Source organism: Oryx dammah, unplaced genomic scaffold, assembly GCF_014754425.2.
Source record: "Oryx dammah isolate SB20612 unplaced genomic scaffold, SCBI_Odam_1.1 HiC_scaffold_10, whole genome shotgun sequence".
Lineage (NCBI taxonomy): Eukaryota > Metazoa > Chordata > Mammalia > Artiodactyla > Bovidae > Oryx > Oryx dammah.
In genome coordinates, this window is record NW_024070194.1 from 50,962,801 (window position 1) to 50,983,309 (window position 20,509).

The 20,509-nt window shown below is 38.6% G+C and overlaps 1 protein-coding gene across 3 annotated transcripts in view; it reads right to left on the reverse strand.

The window, feature by feature from the left end:
• The window catches only part of SLC39A12 (solute carrier family 39 member 12), an 80,660-nt gene that overhangs the window by 32,037 nt on the left and 28,114 nt on the right, over positions 1–20,509 (reverse strand). Inside the window, exons 6-10 of one of the 3 annotated variants that reach the window (XM_040248086.1) lie at positions 19,801–19,972; positions 12,023–12,195; positions 7,088–7,240; positions 4,957–5,067; positions 2,319–2,385 (exon numbers count right to left, since the gene is read on the reverse strand). In XM_040248086.1, coding sequence (XP_040104020.1) covers positions 2,319–2,385; positions 4,957–5,067; positions 7,088–7,240; positions 12,023–12,195; positions 19,801–19,972 — 676 coding nt within the window. Of the gene's footprint in view, positions 1–2,318; positions 2,386–4,956; positions 5,068–6,920; positions 7,241–12,022; positions 12,196–19,800; positions 19,973–20,509 lie in introns of all 3 variants that reach the window. The other 2 variants (XR_005722404.1, XM_040248085.1) reach the window with 2 other exon arrangements.

Below are 20,509 nucleotides of genomic sequence, written 5' to 3' on the forward strand. Positions count from 1 at the left end.
ATTGCAACATTATTCACTGGAAGATAAGACAAGCATGCATTGACAAATCAATGTACTCACTATAGAACTATTGATAATATTAAATATTTTTCCTTTCCTTAGGAACCTGGCAGTCATACTGAGTTCCACATTTCTGACTTATCAGAGGTTTTCCATGGTGATACATGGATTGGATATGGTATCATGTTGCTTTTTGTTTATTTAAATCAGACTGTGGATAGACCTTCACATCCTGAGCTCTACCAATGAGGTAATAAAAAACAAGGAATCAAATATTTGAAGTTAATTCAATATGTCCCTGGCAAAAATGGTAGTTGGGTAATCAAATTTGGATTTGTTCACTGTTCATTTTGTATGCCAAGCTTCATATCTGAAGTGGAAAGATATGAGGCCTACAAAACATTTGAATAAGACCATCATTATTTCCTGAGCTAGCAACCAGTCTCTGCTCCTAATTTGACTAGGTGTGGCCTTTCCTCTTCCTTTTTTCCAAAAACAAATACAAAGAAATGTCTCTAATATAACTTCTAAGTGCCAGGCATTCTAAAATTTCTCCTGGAACTAAAGATTCGGGAGTTAAAAATATCACTAGATTTGTCCTGAAAATAGAATTGGAAGGACTATGTAGTTATATATTTTGAATCACAGAAAGAAATTACAGGATTTAAAACATCAAACACATTCCGAATAGTGATTGTTACCATCATGTTCATTGCTCTTAGCATTTAAATCCTCAAACACATTGCAAACTAGGGATAAAGACCATTCCTAATTTTATTGCCTGGTGTATACATGGAGAAGGCAATGGCAACCCACTCCAGTACTCTTGCCTGGAAAATCCCATGGGCGGAGGAGCCTGGTAGGCTGCAGTCCATGGGGTCGCTAGGAGTCGGACACGACTGAGCGACTTCACTTTCACTTTCACTTTCATGCATTGGAGAAGGAAATGGCAACCCACTCCAGTGTTCTTGCCTGGAGAGTCCCAGGGACGGGGGAGCCTTGTCTCTGGGGTTGCAGAGTCGGACACGACTGAAGTGACTTAGCAGCAGTAGCAGCATACATGGTGCCTAAAACATCCATTTCTTGAATGGATGGATGAACGAATGAATGAATTTGAAAAAAATATAGGAATGCAGGCCTGAGAGAACGATCACAAGGAAATCGTTGGTGCATTAGCATTCCTTAGCTCCTCAGTGCTGTAGTCCTGGTCAGTGACTTACCCTGTCTAACGAGGGGTCTTTTCGTTTCTATGAAATGGATATTAATTACTACTTCAGTAAAGTGTAAGAGGATTAAATGAGATCATCCATGTCATGTATTTAGCACTGTGTCTGGCATATAAGGACTCAATACATAGCTCTCTTTCTTATTAGGTAACTTACTCTGGTAGAATGGGAGTAACTCACCATGACTACTTAACATTAAAATATTGAGAAGTATGTTTACAAAAGGGTAATATCAGAGAGAAAAATGGGGCAGCTGATGAAAACCAACATGGATCTTTAAAAAAAAGAGTTTTAAGAATTATTCAGAAGCATGAGCAAATGGGAAACAAGTCCTATCCACAATTGGTAAATCAAATTCAGAAACAGGGGCATTCCTAGAAAGAAAAAGATTGGATGTAAATTATACAAACAAGTGAATTTTAGCATAAGTTGTGAATAATGAACTGGCACTGATTTGAACTTCACCATGCTAATAAAAGTATCATAAAGGAGATAAGACATTTGTGATGAATTATCAGTAAACTGTGATAGAAGACAAGAAACCAATCATGATGCGGAACTTCATGGGAAGTGAAAGGTTCAGATCACCACATAAGCAGGATTTTAAAGGAGCCTTGATAAATAACCACATAAGTATTTATACTAATCTAAGTTTCCAGAGGGCTTCCTAGGTGGCGCTAGTGGTAAAGAACCCATGTGCCAATGCAGGAGACAGGAGACATGGGTTCAATCCCTGGGTTGAGAAGATGCCCTGGAGGAGGGCATGGCAACCCACTCCAGTATTCTTGCCTGGAGAATCCCACGGACAGAGGAGCCTGGCAGACTACAGTCTACAGGGTCGCAAAGATAAGCAATGAGGGAAAACATTTTTAAAGAATGGAGTAAAGTTGATATTAATAGTAGTATTTTTCAAAGGTAGGAATAGAAAAGAGCCTTTATTTAAAATTTCATTGTAAAAGTTTTAATAATGAAATACATACCTACCTAATAGGAAATGGATATGGTTTTGACATATTTATTTCAAAGGAGATATAACTTTTCCTTATGGCACTTCCTATATTTAATGTTTGGATTTTTTAAATTGGTACTCACATTTTCTGTTGGGAGTGTTCAGACTAGGTATAGGGATTTCAGCTGCTTGTGCATCTTCTGGGCCTTTCTATTTTAAATTAGAAAATAAAAGAGGAAAGATAAGCAATAGTCATCATTTTATTGAAAAATGAAACATCTGAGGAGTTATGCTGATTATCAGAAGACATTTTGATCCTCTGGAGTATATGAGAATTTCTAAATTTCATAGACAAACATAGAAGGTAGAGCCGAGATTCTGCAAGCACGTTTTTTTTCCACTATCACATTTAGATGAAAATAGCACTCTTACATAGATCAGAGTCTTCCATAGAGAGCTAGAGGCTACCTAGATCATCTGTAATTCACTCTTAAATTATGAAAGCCTTTATGAAAGCCAAAAGCTGTAGGAAAAAATGATTCTTGACTCTTGACCAAAGTTGACCCTGTTCCTGTATGGCAGATCGTGGATCTAGAATTCATCTTCTGATCTTTAAGTGGATTGTGGAGAAGCCGCCCTTGTAAACCCAATATTTCAATTCATTCATTGTAGCATAAGATGCTGTTACTGTTGTTTTCCAGTCAGTAAAAGAGAAAATCTTACTCATTAATAAAGGAGATCCACAAACTTACTAAAATAATATATTTGGAAAGGTCTTTCATCCTTGCACATGGCAGGGAAGTGAGATTTTGAAATTAACTTCTAAGAGTTGAGATGATACGATTTCATTTCAGAGACTGACTCATTTTCGATTTCAGGAAAGTCACTTTCTCTCCTTAGGCCTCAGATTCTTATTCTAGCATGTGAAAAGAATACTTCATGTCTGTCTATGGAACATTTTTAGAAGTATACTCACATTACCCAAAACTGTGGAAACTTTGAGACAAATTTCACGTGAGACAAGCATCTTCTTTAAAAAAGTAAAACAGAGAAGGTAAACCTAACATTCAAATGTTAGAATAACAACAGTTATTCAAAAGATGTAATGATAGGCTAATTTTGGAGAAGGATGGCTGAGAAGAGGGGATCTGAAGGATTAAAGGAGGTAGACAGGACTCTTGCCTGAAATTGATGGATCTAGAAACAAAAGAAAAATATGTAGATTTTAAATTATATCATATGAAAAGCCTGATTATAATCAAAAGAGTCTATATTCTAATAAAAGACAGGAGTTCAAATATTTATTCCAGGATTTTTTTTCCCTCAAAAAGCTCTATATTGCCACACTATGTAAAGGAATTTACAGGCAAACATCCTTTGATGATTGGAAGGATTTGTGAGTTCCTCTCCTTCCTTAAAACACAGGAAACTGGACCCATCAAACAATCCTAAAAGTTCATGTTATTCTATCTCTTTTTAGGTTGATCTTACAGCTTAAAGAACAATAGAAATGGTGAAATCTAGTGCTAGTGAGATAGCACAGTCAAATTGTTCTAAACTCATTACGTTAGCATCAGAATTTTGCTTATTTGAATCTTGGGGCTCTGGACCCTTCATTCACACAGAAAGAATCACCATTAAAGTGATTTAAAAACTAATCTCAGGGATTTCCCTGGCTGTCCAGTGGTTAGGACTCAGCACTTTCATTGCTGAGGCCTGGGTTTAATCTCTAGTCAGGGAATTAGGATACTGCAAGCTGTTCAGTGCAGCCAAAAACAAAACAAAACAGAAAGTGTGATCTCAACTTGAAGTTATCTTCTTTCAAACCACATGTGACGTATCTAAACACTAAACACAACAAGGCTTTTAAAGCTATTATTTTAAAGCAATGTTTTATGTTCACATCTCTGAATTGGCTGTAACTCTGCAATCTACTCCCAGACGTGTATTTTGCCAGGTTAATGTCTCAGGAATAGCTTACTTCTCTTCACTGAGGAATCTACCCTTGAACTGTCAGGCCCTCATTCAAGATCAGGGTTATGGGAGGCATGTTTTCTAACTGTGATATACTTTCATTTTTTTCCTGTTCCTTTTTTTATGACTTTAAGAACTAGAATGAGAATATTGTTTTGAACTTGACTGGAGGTTGTGTTTTATTAATTAATTTATTTTTAGTTGGAGGATAATTGATTTACAATTTTTTGTTGGTTTCTGTCATACATCAGCATGAATCAGCCATAGGTATACATATGTCTCCTCCCTTCTGTTTTAAGAATTCACATGGAAGACCTCTGTCGTGACAAACTCAGTGTAACAAAAGGCACTTAACTATGAGACATCTTCTTAGGCAGAATCACTCTCTCCTACATCACAAAATGAATGCCCCCAGTCCTAAACACTCTAATGCCTTGCTCAACATTTATTTGGCCTCATCTAGTCATGACTAAAGGATTACTCAGGATGGAGAAATCTCAAGGTCAGCTGGTTTATGAAAACTTGTAAACACAGTGATGAAGGATATGTATATTATGTCAATCTGATCCACATGTGTTTCAAAGAGGTGCAGATAGCAGTGACTTAAATCTACGGAAAATGCATTTACCCCTGAAAAAAACCTTCAGGTGCTTGACAAGGTTTTCCAAATAGGATTTATCATGATCAAGAATAGGCAAATCAGGAGGGGAATTCTACTTATCTAGCCTACTGATTTGCATCTATTTATCAAGGAATAAAAGAAAGAAGGTGATCAACTCAGAAGAATACTTCAGATCAGTAACCTACCAACTGGATAGTTGAAGCAGATTCACCTCTGCCTGACTGGTCACTTAATTCAGGGTTGAATGCAAGATGGTGGGAATGCGCCACATGCCCATTAACCAATGACATGCCCTGCTGGATGAGGATGGTTTAAAATTAGTGCTGAAGCCAGAAGAACCCAGGTGCAGCCTGTGTCAATTCCATGGCTCTATTTAACATTTTGTTTACTGGCCAAGGAGGTAGATGACACAAAAAGATTACTGGGAGAATTTCATCAGGATAAATACTTGCTAAAATGGAAAAGCACAGCACTGTGCTGAATATCATGCATATTCTCAGTGCTTGAAAAATGCAATCTCAAAAATTTTAGTCATGATTTACAAAGGTTGAACAGTGGTAGTTTTTATATTGCCACTTTTATTTCCCACAAAATTAAATTACGAGTTCCTTCAGATGGAGAATGATATCCAAAAAGATGACAACTGAAACTGTATTACACCTTATATCTACTACATTAATATCTCCAGAAAGACTTTCACCAATTAGAGTACGTGTAGCTTCTAAAATATTTGCATTCCTTTTTTTTTACACAATATCATGCATCTTAAAATTACATTCTTAAAACTCATTTTAAGTTCCCCGACAAGTCCAAGAACAATCTAAAAAAAAAAGCATAATTTTTCGATATTCAGAATTGACTTCACTCAGTTCCATCTGGTTACATTTCTAATTATTACACATAAGTCGATATATTGGCTTTGTAAATTAATTTTCCAGTCCAAGAAAGGTAGTCTCTTGGGTGTAAATGGGGATCCTTTAGTATTGTCTTTAGTGCTTAGTTAGATTAGAACTCCTTTGGTGGAGGTTAAACCCCTGAACTTTTAGAGTAAGGGCTGGGATTGAATCTGCCCTTCCTAATCCTGAATTGTTATAGATAGCACTCTACTTGACCCTATGCCAAAGAACCACTTTGATTCATTAAAACAGAAATTATTTTATAGAATTTCATTTAAAATCTATTGTGAAAAGCTTCAAATATACAAAAAAGCTGAAAGAATTATGATGTCAACATTCAGACACTCACTACCTAAATCCTACCATCAACATTTTATACACCTATTTTATCATCCATCTATTTATCTACTATCCTTTATCCATCCATAAACCTATTTTTGATGCATAAAATAGAAATTTTGAATAAATCTAGGAAAGATAAACAAAAAGTGCTGACTAATGTTTGCCCTAAGACAACCATTTTACAGCTACATGAATAGGTAGAAAGTTAGGAAATAAATAGAAAACCATGAAGACTGCAGAATTGCAGGACTTTGTAGGGAGTTTATTTTAGTCTCCTGGAGTTTTTTTGAAAGCATTTACCCTTTCAAAACATCCCACAAAACTGTTCACCAATTCTCTTATAGGATCATATATAAGAGCAAGAGGAAACAAAATCTATATAATAGCCACACTGCATCTTACATGTCATCATATATGTAGAAATTGATTAAAAAAAACAAACAAACAGGCACTGTAAAAGCAATTACTCAAGCTGAAAAAAAAAAAAAAAGAGTTGCCACCATTTCCATTCCTGAGTTTCTTGTTTTCATAATTTTAAATGTCATCCCCTAGAGGAGGGCATGGCAACCCACTCCAGTATTCTTGCCTGGAGAATCCCATGGACAGAGGAGTCTGGCAGGCTACAATCTATAGAGTTGCAAAAAGCTGGACACAACTGAAGCCACTTAGCACCCACACAAGATAGAAAGTGATGTGTGGTTTTATGAATTTTCAAAATTTTTGTTTGCTTTATGTTTTGAGTTAGGTAAAGATACCCAAAACACAGATTCATAGCTAGACCTTTAAACCCCCTCATTCTCAAATATGAAATAGTCTATTTCTAAATTAGCCACGAAGGCCAAAAAACAGATTATAACAAGTATAGTAATGGGCCAGCAACAGATGTTTGAAAAATTAATAATCATGCTTACAGGGATGCTGTCTGTCAGAATGATCTATGCATTCTAGAAATCAGAGCCTCACCCCTTAAACAGACAATCTCATGAAGATGCCAATTACTTTTGAACAAGTAGCTCTGAAATAAAAGACAAATATCATGAAGCTCTAAAGCAAAAGATATATTACATTTAAAATATACCTTGGCACTTGGTGATACAAGAAGAGTAAAACATTTTTCTATTAAGAAAAATCCATGGATGCCTCCAATTAATCCCAACAGTTTCCAAATATGCCCTTTGTTTTCATAGAAATGTCCAAACTCTGAGGTTTCCTGCATATGTAAACCAAGAATCTAAAAAGAAGAGACAGACATAAATTTTGGTGACCCAAACGTAAATGGGTAGATCCATTGTTGAATACATTCAATTTCCATTTTGGGGAACCCCATGGCAACATCTGAAATCATTCACAGCCAGTTTACTTCTAAACGTATGAATCCTTCCACTATGTGATTTACTCAGGGTCAAATAAGATGTGGGAAAAGAAAAAAGAGCTTCGAATAACCTCTTCCAAAGAGTAGACTAAAGCCTAAGCTTATCTCAGCAAGTGTGGCTTAAATTTTCATACATTCTCAGTCCTTTAGCTGAATGTTTTTCAGTTCAATCTGTCCCTATTTGCCCAACAATGCTCTATAACAAATCAATGTTTTTTAATATCCAGAACAAATATAAAGATACATTTCATCCAAGGTTTATTCTCCCCATGCCTCATAGCAATTAAAGCTGTTAATCAATGTTCAAATAAGTAAGAAATCCACCTGAAAGATTTTTTCCATTGAGTATGCCCAGCAATATTGTCAGCACCTTAGGACATAAAAGGATACCAGAAACACATTAGGAATTTTCCTTGAGTTGACTCATCCCATTGGTTGACTAATCCCATTGGTTGACCTCATGACTTCTTGTGAGCAAGTAAATTATAATGTATCATACTCCCTTCATAGGAGAGGACAGTTTGGGAAAAACTTCAGTGGTCTCCACATTTAAGATGTTACTGATCACTAAATTTAAAAAATAATTTATCTGTGTATATGTTCCTATCAATGCATATAGATATTTGTGTATAGATATTTATGTATGTATACATGTAGGTACATATGTGTACATGTGTGAGTATATGTATAGAACTCCATGTACACATTGAGTGTATGGACATCACTAAAAACAAACACATATTAGCCCACTTGTTTTAAAAAGAAAATTTTTTAATGTGGACCATTTTTAAAGTTTTTATTGAGTTTGTTACAATATTGCCTCTGTTTTATGTTTTGTTTTTTTGCCCATGAGGCATGTGGGATCTTAGCTTGCCAGCTAGGGGTCAAACCCTCACCCCCTGCACTGGAAGGTGAAGTCTTAACCACTTAACCAGAGAAGTTTCCACATTTTCTTTTGGTAAAGACATTGAAGGACACACCCCCAATATTTGTGATTACCATTATTTCACAAAACAAGGACACTGTAATGTCACAAAAGAAACAGGAAAACCTCATAATTCCAGAATAAAATGTAGTTCTTAAAGTAGAATCAACATAGCTAGTTAAAAGAGGAAATGATGCCAGTGGGATTTTTCTCATTTTTATGCTCTCCTTTAAACACTTGCCTTGGATCACATTCAGGAACCACTGATTTTTCTAGCTTTCTGCCACACTGGTACTGTGTCTGTCTTCCTCTTCTCGATAACTTCTGTCTTCTCTTTCTTCAAGTAAAGCAACTGCCTTCTCAGCTACGTTTTCCTCTGTAATATATCTCCGTAGGGGCAGTTGACTGTCCCACCCAACCCATATCCACCCCTCTTGCCTTGGGCTCTGGGCTTCCCCACTGAGGGAGATCAGGGAAGTCTTAAGATCCTTTTGCTACTTCCCAGGATCCTGGGCTGTGAAGAGCTCTGCACCCACTACAGTGACAAAGAAACAGGCTTTGGACACTGCCGCAAGCAAATAAACCCTGAAATATTTCCAGAAAATTAGATTACCAGGGAGATTAAAACTAATAATGGTTTGTTTCATATCTACAATGCTCACTTTGCAATTTTCAGAACATCTAATAATTTTTGAGCCTGTAACCAACAAGAGGGACCCTGAAGGAAAATGCCAGAGGCTTATGGAAAGTTTTAAGATCTCAGGTTTTGTGAGAGGAGGGGGAATCATTTGCTCATCATGATCCATCTCTCTCAGAAGGAATAGATAACCTCATCTGAAGACTCTTTTCCCTGAACTCTTGCATCTCAGGTCCTAACCCTTCCATTTGGGGAAGGCAATGGCACCCCACTCCAGTACTCTTGCCTGGAAAATCCCGTGGATACAGGAGCCTGGTAGGCTGCAGTCCATGGGGTCGCTAAGAGTCGGGCATGACTGAGCGACTTCACTTTCACTTTTCACTTTCATGCATTGGAGAAGGAAATGGCAACCCACTCCAGTGTTCTTGCCTGGAGAATCCCAGGGGCGGGGAAGTCTGTGGGCGGCCATCTATGGGGTCGCACAGAGTTGGACACGACTGAAGCGACTTAGCAGCAGCAGCAGCAGCAACCCTTCCATTTCTGACAAATAAAGAGACTCCAAAGACTTCAACAAAGAGCCAGCTGCTGGAGATTGCCTGTTTCTTAAAGGAAATCTATGGCTCAGGGGTGAAGAATCCACCTGTCAATGCAGGAGACAAGGGCTTGATCTCTGGGTTGGGAATATATCCTGGAGAAGGACATGGTAACCCACTTCAATATTCTTGTCTGGGAAATCCCAAGGACAGAGGACCTGGTGGGCTACAGTCCATGGGGTTGCAAAAGAGTTGGACACAGCCTAGTGACTAAACAAACAACAAAAACAGACACTAATAGTTGGGCAAGAAAGAGAAATTCATTTTGATGGTTCAAGTGAAGACAGTTTTAACGACGGTGCCATGACAGAGGTGTGGGCAGGGTCAAGGGTATGAATGAGGAATAATGAGACACCCCAGAGACTAGCGACCCCAGGAAACCATTACCACTCTGAAGGCTGAAAGGGCAAAGGGCAAAGGTTGGAAATAATGTTACTGAACTTTAATGGAGGTGGAGCTAGGGACCCATGGGAGCTGTAATATTGCAGGTAATGAGCTGCTTCTAGAGACAGTGTCAAGAGGGAGGGAGCAAGGAAGAAATACCCCTGCCATTTTCTCCTCCTACCTTGGCCTTTCTGTGGTGTCCCCACTGGGTGAACCCAAACAACAATCCAGACTGCAGGGAGCTGAGGGGATACAGTCTTCTGGGGAAGAACACACAGCGGAGAAGGGCAGAGAATGGATCTGATGAGATTGGGGGCCAGCAGAGAAAAACTAGTATATCTTATAGCCCATTCATTTTTATTTACAGATACTGACCCTTCATGAATTTTCCTTAATAGTGACAGGGACAGAATAAAGGGATAATGTAGGTGATTATATAGTTAATTATACTACAGGGGATTGAAAGTAGAAAAAAATATGGGAGACCCTTATAAGTTAATGATTACTCAAGAGAGCAGGTTTGCTTAACCACAAAACCAAGCAGACTTGTTTAGCAACAAAAGCATGCAACAGAAGCACAGGACATGCCCCCCAAACAATAAAACAGTGGTGGCACGAGACCCACATCCTGCTCGATGAGCTCAAAAAATTAATGATCCCTAGGACAAAAATCAGCAATAAATGGACTTAGCTTGAGCACATAGGGACAAGAAAACTCTCCTGCCCAAGCTGGAGGAGGAGCTGATTATGGAAGCAAGACATCTACTCAAGGAAATGTTCTTCTCCCCCTCCCCCTCATTCTTTGATTATAAAACCATAGCCCAGTAAGTTCTCAGGGCGTGGCACCCCCTTGGAAGCCTCACAAGTGTCCTATTCTAATAAATCACGGCTTATCTATCACTTTGCCTCTCACTGAATTCTCTTCTGCACTGAGACATAGAGGACTGTGGTACCAAAGCTCTTTGGAGCCCCAGAAATGACACCCAATGGTTTCAATAGGAATTTGTATCTGAGCACTTGTTTTTTAATTTTAAAAATAAGAACAACCTGGTGAAACGAATGACTGATCATCTCTTTTCTCCTGCAAGAGCTTTGGGGAAATAGCAGTGATTTCCCAGGAAAACACTTGCCACTGTATCTATGCATCCAGGTCGCTGTGAAATTCTTCATCAGTTCCATTCAGTTCAGTCGCTCATTCGTGTCCGACTCTTTGCGACCCCATGAATCGCAGCACAGGACAGGCCTCCCTGTCCATCACCAACTCCCGGAGTTCACTCAGACTCACGTCCATAGAGTCAGTGATACCATCCAGGTATCTCATCCTCTGTCGTCCCCTTCTCCTCCTGTCCCCAATCCCTCTCAGCATCAGAGTCTTTTCCAATGAGTCAACTCTTCGCATGAGGTGGCCAAAGTACTGGAGTTTCAGCTTTAGCATCATTCCCTCCAAAGAAATCCCAGGGCTGATCTCCTTCAGAATGGACTGGTTGGATCTCCTTGCAGTCCAAGGGACTCTCAAGAGTCTTCTCCAACACCACAGTTCAAAAGCATCAATTCTTCGGCACTCACCCTTCTTCACAGTCCAACTCTCACATCCATACATGACCACAGGAAAAACCATAGCCTTGACTAGATGGACCTTTGTTGGCAAAGTAACATCTCTGCTTTTCAATATGCTATCTAGGTTGGTCATAACTTTTCTTCCAAGGAGTAAGCATCTTTTAATTTCATGGCTGCAGTCACCATCTGTAGTGATTTTGGAGCCCCCCAAAATAAAGTCTGACACTGTTTCCCCATCTATTTCCCATGAAGTGATGGGACCAGATGCCATGATCTTCATTTTCTGAATGTTAAGCTTTAAGCCAACTTTTTCACTCTCCACTTTCACTTTCATCAAGAGGCTTTTTAGTTCTTCACTTTCTGCCATAAGGGTGGTGTCATCTGCATATCTGAGGTGATTGATATTTCTCCCGGCAATCTTGACTCCAGTTTGTGCTTCTTCCAGCCCAGTGTTTCTCATAATGTACTCTTCATAAACACCTACAATGGCTAAACATAAACTGAAACTAGAAACAGTCCAGATGAAATGGAAAATAGCAGCTTACCTGAGGGATGAGATGGAGCAGAGCATCCCCCGAAAGTGTCCCAACAGCCAGACCCACAAACAGTTGTAAAATGAGCCTGTAGTTCTCCTCGCAGCTGTGGAAAAGGATCAGTGTTGTCCCAAGCATGGAGCCCAGCGTAAGCAGCATCACCGCCACAGTGCTGTAGCCATATTCTGAGTTAAAAAGAGATTGCAAAACCAGGCAGAGCCCCCTATGAGTGCTTCTGCCAGTGAACATGGTAAAAGGATCCATCCTATACTACAATAGCTAGGGATACAAAATTGTTTTGTGAGTGCTATATTGGATTTAAGGTTTTAATTCGTAAGGAAAAGAATGAAAAGATTTTTACTAATTTACTCCATTGTTTTGAAGTTACCCTGATTTCCCCTTGTTAAAAAAATAATCACTGTAGCAAGGAGCTAGCTTACCTCCTACCCTCAAAGAGAATAATTTCTCTTGCTTTAAACTACAACCTTGGGACTTCCCTGGCGGTCCAATGGTTGAGAATCCACCGTCCAGTACAGGGGACGTGGGTTTGATTGCTGGTCAGGGAACTAAGATTCCACAAGCCACAGGGCAACTAGACAAGACAGCAAACTATGACTGCTGAGCCCCGTGTACTCTAGAGCCCATGAACTGCAACTAGAGAAGCCCCCTCATGTTGCAACTAGAGAAAATTCTACACGCTACAATGAAGACCTAGTGCAGACAAAAAAATTGAAACTAAAGAACAAACTACAACCTTCACAGACACACAGTGGTAATATTTGTCATCTAACCACATTTAAACCTTTTGAAGGCAAGAAGCAATGGGACAGAAAGAGCATACGTTCTGGGCCACTGTAGATCTGTATTTGTGGACAAAATGAGTACTTTCTTCCAAAAGGTCTCAAAATTATTTGTAATATCAGAAGTTTTTACTATTCTCTGTGACTAAAATGAGTGACTGCATTTGTAAAAACTAATCAATGAATGAATAAAGGGTGATAATATAAATTTGGACAGCCTAACTTTTCAATTATTACAATAATTTTTCTGACCCCTAAAATATATTCCATATTTCTAAGATTCTATATTTTAAAAAACATTCAGAAAGTACAATTTTTCACAATTATTCCAATAGGAACAAACATGTGGAAAGAGAGAAGAAATAAAAGAGTAAAGGAAGAAAGGAAAGAGAAAGATTAAAACAGAAAAAAATGACTTTCAGAGTCAAGTGTACATTATTTGGGTATAAACCATATTAAACACCATTCTCCACTGGTTATAGATATTCAGGGCAAATACTTTGTTTCTACTTATTTAGAAATTACTAACTTGTTTGTAAACAATGAAAACAGGTTATTACCACATTAAATTATCATTTCCTTTTATAACTACAAATAAGTGACAAATTAAATTGAACAATTCAGTTATCATACTACTTAAAGCCCACTGAAGATTTTAAGAAACTACTCTCTTCAAGTTTGTTATAACTGAAGATGTTCCATCTTCATCATTCTTGTACTTTTCTGGAACGTTGACTCTCTACAGTAGATCATGATAATGACACTAGCTAGTAAGATGATAATAGGTTTGTAATGTGAAGAGGACCTTTATTGAATTATACACTCTGCCATTAAACAGAGACTGAACATTAAAACGAAGTTGGTAGCATACTCAGAGGAGGCTAAAAAACTTTCACACTTTGATTTTTTTCCCACTGTCACCACAACTCCTTCGCAGCTAAGCAATCTCTACAAATCGGTTGTTGTTCAATGGATATACAGTTTCAGTTTTGCAAAAAGAAACAGTTCTAGAGATCTGTTGCAGAGCCATGTGAAAATACTTAACACTACTGAACTACACCCTTAAAAGGACTGAGATGGTAATTTTCATGTACTTTTTTACCACATTAAAAAAATAACAAGGGAGAATTCCCTGGTGATCCAGTGGTGGAGACTCCTTGCTGTCAATGCATGGAACGTGGGTTTAATCCCTGATAGGGGAACTAGGCTCCCATATGTCATGCAGTCAAAAACAAAAATAGTTGAGAATGATCATACAGCTGCCTAAAGGTTTTACTTTGCTCTAATTTAATATCTATTTTATTTAAAAAATTCCTAGAGATAGTTTCACATCCCACTTTTCCAAAATAGACTCTAAGTGGGAACATGATTCTTCTCAACTAACCTGTAAATTAAAGATATTTGAAGTTTACCATGAGCACCCAGCTGTCTAATCAAGTTCATAGTTAGCACACTTTTCTGGTAGGCACAAAATATCACCAAATGTCAAGAACTCACAAGGACAAATTAGAGGTTGATGTTTCTGAGGCAAAAGGCAAAGTTTCAAGTTTTTTTCCCTTTGTCCTGAGGATGGCTTTGTTGCTGTTCAGTCACTAAGGCAAATCTGACTCTTTGCAACCCCATGGACTGCAGCACATGAGGCTTCTCTGTCCTCCACTGTGTCCTGGAGTTTGTTCAGATTCATGTCCATTGAGTTGGCAATGACATCCAACCATCTCATCCTCTGTCATCCCCTTCTCCTCCCACCTTCAATCTTTCCCAGCATCAGGATCTTTTCTAATGAGTCTGATGTTCTTCACATCAGGTGGGCAAGTACTAGAGATTCAGCTTCAGCATCAGCCCTTCCAATGAATATTTGGGGTTGATTTCCTTTAGGATTGACTGGTTTGATCTCCTTGTAGTCCAAGGGACCCTCAAGAGTCTTCTCCAGAACCACAGTTCAAAAGCATCAATTATTTAGTGCTCAGCCTTCTTTATGGTCCAACTCTCACATCTGTAGATGACTACTGAGCTACAGTATGGTTTTGGAAGACAAAGGATGTTCCATTCCTTAAGAGCTTGTAAAACTTTCTAGGTCTTCTGTGAGTCAGATTCCACCTGCTCTCCTGTGGCAAGAATCAATCTGAAAATCATAAAATCTCTGACTTTTGTTGCCACCAGACTCTGCAGACTTACTCTAGTTCCCTATATAGTGTCATGGTGTCTTGATTGGACTCAGATTCCTTATAAATGTTTCTCATCCTTACAACAGAACTGGACGTACTACCAATTATAATAAAATTTTAGTCAAGTCCAAGCAGCTTCTTTGAATAGATCTGAAATGATTTCTACTCGGCTCTAACATTCTTTCCTGGAAATTCAGTTGAAGACAGCTCTTAGAAGTTGAGTTTCAGCATACTGAACACTGTGTTCTTAATAACGTCTTTCTGTGTCTTCCACTCTTTAACATATTACATTCCTGCACTTTCAAAAGGCCAACATCACAAGTCTTTCTCTTTAGTTATATGATGCAACATTTTAAATTGAGGACAGTGATTTTTTTTAGGTTCTTTAGTGAGTATTATTTGTATGAATTTTTCTCAGGAAGACTGTTTCCTAAAAGGATATAGAAGTTAATTTAAATGAGAATAAACTTTTTCTTGGCTCTTCAGTCCAAAACCCTGTTTCTGAATGGCCTGTATGACCAGACATGGTGCCAGGGAGTAGAAATAAATATGGGAGCTCCTAGATGCCATGATCCAGTCCTGTTCATCCATTTTTGAGTCATCACTGGCCACAAGGTATTGAATTATTTAGCTGCTCATTTTTAATGAAGTTTTTTTTTCTCAGTGAATGTGAAGTCTTAAATATATAGGCCTGGCATGATGAGTCACTTGATGTAGAACCTATTAGGAGTTAGAAATAAGGGCTGAACAATTCAGCTATGATGGGCATTGCAGACTATCTCAAAGAAGAAAAGCAGTTCTGAAAAAAAAAAAGTAACATCCTCAGATCAAAGGTAATATTTTACATATGGTTAACTGCCATATTTTTACTATTCATCATACATTTCTTGGGCCACCATTTTTTGGTTATTTTTCTGGTTTTATTTTTCCAAACTCTCTCAACACAATTAATTGAATGATTTCTCCACTGATTAAAGTCCCTTCTGGTAACAGTCCACATGCCATGTGTCCAGTTCTGCACAACATTTTATAACTACTTATGACTATAGTTTATTAAAAACAATAGGGCATTTTGGTAGGTGGTAAGAAAAACATCTCCCCACTCTGAGATCATGATCATCATTTTGGTTCTCATTTTTATGTCTTCAAAAGATCTTTATGAAGAACTCAGGTAAATAAAATGGCATTCTTATTGCAAGAAAATAAAGAAACTTCAGGTGCTTTAAATTTATAGAACACACTTTTGTACATATGATCCCATTGGAATTTTACTGGTGTCCTGGAAGTCTTACAATAAACCTCACCTACTGTGATGATGTTATGGGTCACAGGTGAGTATGAATTTTTTTTTTCTTTTTTCTTTTGGCTGTACCACACCACATGTGGGCTCTTAGTTCCCTGACAGGGGACTGAACCCATAGCCTCTGCATTAGAAACATGGAGTCTTAACATCAGGACTGTCAGGGATGTCCCAAGTGTGAATAGTGGTCCCTTCACTTCCGGGAGCTGCCACATCCAGGAGGCTCGTACCTCCCTGGCCTGGTCACTGCCAGCCCAGAGCAGCCTCTTTGGTTTACCCCAACATGCCTTCATTATTTCATGTGTATCATGATGTGTGAAAGGATGACAAGCCTTGTGGGATCATTGCTTCCCACAGTGCAGGGAAAGAGACAGGCTTGAGAAATATAGATTGAAGAAGATCGCAGAGATGGCTGGGGACAGACAGCATGATTCAACTCTGCATTTCTGATCCTGACACTGATATTCTTTCTCTTATACGCTGGTATTTCTCAACTATTAACTTTTTCTTTTTTGCAGAAATGTTCATAGTAAGTTTTTTCAAACAGCTAAAAACTGAAAACAATCCATTTTTTAAAAGGTGAATGGTTAAGCAAAATATGGTATATTCATACCAAAGAAGCAGTTCAGTTCATTTTCTCAGTCATGTCTGACTCTTTGCGACCCCATGGACTGCAGCACGCCAACTTTCCTTGTCTATCACCAGCTCCTGGAGCTTGCTCAAACTCATGTCCATTGAGTTGGTGATGCCATCCGACCATCTCATCCTCTATTATCCCCTTCTCCTCCTGCCTTCAATCTTTCCCGTGTCAGGGTCTTTTCAATGAGTCAGTTCTTTCCATCATGTAGCCAAAGTGTTGGAGATTCAGCTTCAGCATCAGTACTTCCAATGAATATTCAGGACTGATTTCCTTTCGGATTGACTGGTTGGATCTCCTTGCTGTCCAAGGAACTCTCAAGAGTCTTCTCCAACACCACAGTTCAGAAGCATCAATTCTTCACTGCTCAGCCTTCGTTATGGTTCAAATCTCACATCCATACATGACTACTGGAAAAACCATAGCTTTGACTAGATGGTCCTTTGTCAGCAAAGTAATGTCTCTGCTTTTTAATACGCTATCTAGGTTGGTCATAACTTTTCCAAGGAGCAAGCGTCTTTTAATTTCATGGCTGCAGTCACCATCTGCAGTGATTTTGGAGCTCCCAATTATAAAGTCTCTCACTGTTTCCATTGTTTCCCCATCTATTTGCCATGAAGTGATGGGACCAGATGCCATGATCGTTTTTTGAATGTTGAGCTTTAAGCCAACTTTTTCACTCTCCTCTTTCACTTTCATCAAGAGGCTTTTTAGTTCCCCTTCACTTTCTGCCATAAGGGTGGTATCATCTGTGTATCTGAGGTTATTGATATTTCTCCTAGTAATCTTGATTCCAGCTTGTGCTTCATCCAGCCAGGCATTTCACATGATGTACTCTCCATAGAAGTTAAATAAGCAGGGTGACAATATATAGCCTTGACATACAACTTTTCCAATTTGGAACCAGTCTGTTGTTCCATGTCTGGTTCTAACTGTTGCTTCTTGACTTGCATACAGATTTCTCAGAAGGCAGGTAATGTGATCTGGTATTCCCATCTTAGGAATTTTCCATAGTTTGTTGTGATCCAACAGTCAATGGCTTTGGTGTAGTCAATGAAGCAGAAGTTTTTCTAGAATTATCATGCTTTTTTCTATGATCCAACAGATGTTGGCAATTTGACCTCTGGTTCCTCTGCCTTTTCTTTTCTAAATCCAGCTTGAACATCTGGAAGTTCTCAGTTCATGTACTGTTGAAGCCTGATTTGGAGAATTTTGAACATTACTTTGCTAGTGTGTGAGATGAGTGCAATTGTGCAGTAGTTTGAACATTCTTTGGCATCACGTTTCTTTGGGATTGGAATGAAAACTGAAATTTTCCAGTCCTGTGGTCACTGCTGAGTTTTCCAACTTTGCTAACATATTGAGTGCAGCACTTTCACAGCATCATCCATTAGGATTTGAAATAGCTCAACTGGAATTCCATCACCTCCACTAGCTTTGTTCATAGTGATGCTTCCTAAGGCCACTTGACTTTGCATTCCAGGATGTCTGGCTCCAGGTGAGTGATCACATCCACCATTGTGGTGATCTGGGTCATTAATACCTATTTGTATAGTTCTTCTGTGTATTCTTGCCAGCTTTTCTTAATCTCTTCTGCTTCTGTTAGGTCCATACTGTTTCTGTCCTTTATTGTGCCCATCTTTGCATGAAATATTCCCTTGATATCTCTAATTTTCTTGAAGAGATCTCTAGTCTTTCCCATTCTATTGTTTTCCTCTATTTCTTTGCATTGATCACTTAGGAAGGCTTTCTTATCTCTCCTTGCTGTTCTTTGGAACTCTGCATTCAGATGGGTATATCTTTCCTTTTCTCTTTTGCCTTTCACTTCTCTTCTTTTCTCAGCTATTTGCAAGGCTTCCTCACACAACCATTTTGCCTTTTTGCGTTTCTTTTTATTGGGGTTAGTTTTGATCACTGCCTCCTGTACAATGTTACAAACCTCCTTCCATAGTTTTTCAGGCACTCTGTCTATCAGATCTAATCACTTGAATCTCTTTCTCACTTCCACTGTATAATCATAAGGGGTTTGATTTAGGTCATACCTGAATGGTCTAGTGCTTTTCCCTACTTTCTTCCATTTAAGTCTGACATTTAACAATAAGGAGTTCATGATCCGAGCAACAGTCAGGTCCAGGTCTTGTTTTTGCTGACTGTATAGAGTTTCTCCATCTTCAGCTGCAAAAAATATAATCAGTCTGACTTCGGTGCTGACCATCTGGTGATGTCCATGTGTAGTCATCTCTTGTGTTGTTGGAAGAGGGTGTTTACTATGACCAGTGTGTTCTGTTAGCAAAACTCTGTTAGCCTTTGCCCTGCTTCTACTCAGTAATAAAAAAAAAAACCAATTTATTAATACACAAAACAATCTAGATGGATTATAAGGAAATTTTGATGAGTGGAAAAAACCCCTAAATCCCAAAAGGATACATACTGTAGGATTTCATTTCTATAACATTCTTGAGATGATAAAGCTATTCAACTATGATCTGTGATTCAACTATGGTCTACGATGGAGTCAAAGATAGGGGATAGAATCAATTTATGTAAGTTAGCCATAAAATATAAAATATTCATTGAACTGTAGTATAGCATAGGTGGTTAAAAACAAGGACTAGGGGGCCACACTGCCTGTGTTTGAATTCCAATTCTATCAATTACTAGCTATGTGTCTTTGGGCAAGTTATTTAACTTCCAGGTACCTCAGTTTCATCATCTCTACAGTGAAGATAATTTCTAGCTGGTACCATTGTTGTAAAGACTCAATGGGCTGATCAAAGTAAAATGCTTAAAACAGCACCTGGTGTATGGTGCGTATCCTTCCTTCACCATCATGAATCCACTGTGTGGACTGAGTGCAGTGGCTTTCTGAGTGAAGAGCCAGGACTTACTCTCCAGCATGGTGGGTGCCATCTTTGCTTGTTGGTCCTGGGGCAGCTGGCAAGAACAGCTGAGCAACTGCTGAATGATTCCTGGACTCATTTGCTTAAAGTCCTCCTTTGAAATGGGTGAAAGCTTGTTCTGTAGAAATATGTTCACCAGCTGCCCGGCAGAGAAGCAAGTCTGTAGGAGGCAGAACATACATTGTTACCAACCTCAGCACTGGAACAAATTCACCATCAACTACCATCCTGGAGGAATCAGAACTAAACTGGAAAGGTTCGAGTCAACACATGAAGCCATTACTATGTGTGCTTCCCTGCACCTTTCTGTCCATACATAACTCTCAAGGATTGCTTTTCATCTCTGATTAAAGCAGCTATATCTCACTTTCATTCTGAGTATTGTGTAGGAGGAGTTTTGCACACATTTTTCTTTCCTGAAAAGAGATGTACAGTGTTTTATGATGTGCTGGATGGTGTTCTAACCAGCAGCCTAAGCAAGCCTTAAGATTCTTGGGGGCATGGCTTTGTATTATTAATGAAGTTAAAACTTTATAGGATAAACAGGAGCTCTGGAGAAATAAGATCATTGTCTTTACTATTATCTGATTTAATAAACCTGTGTCGGCAACATGAATTTTCAAAAGCAGTAAAAGTAAAGGTAATATTTTTAAAAGTGAATGCTGTGCCAACTTGCTGGTGTGTAAGCACTAAACGA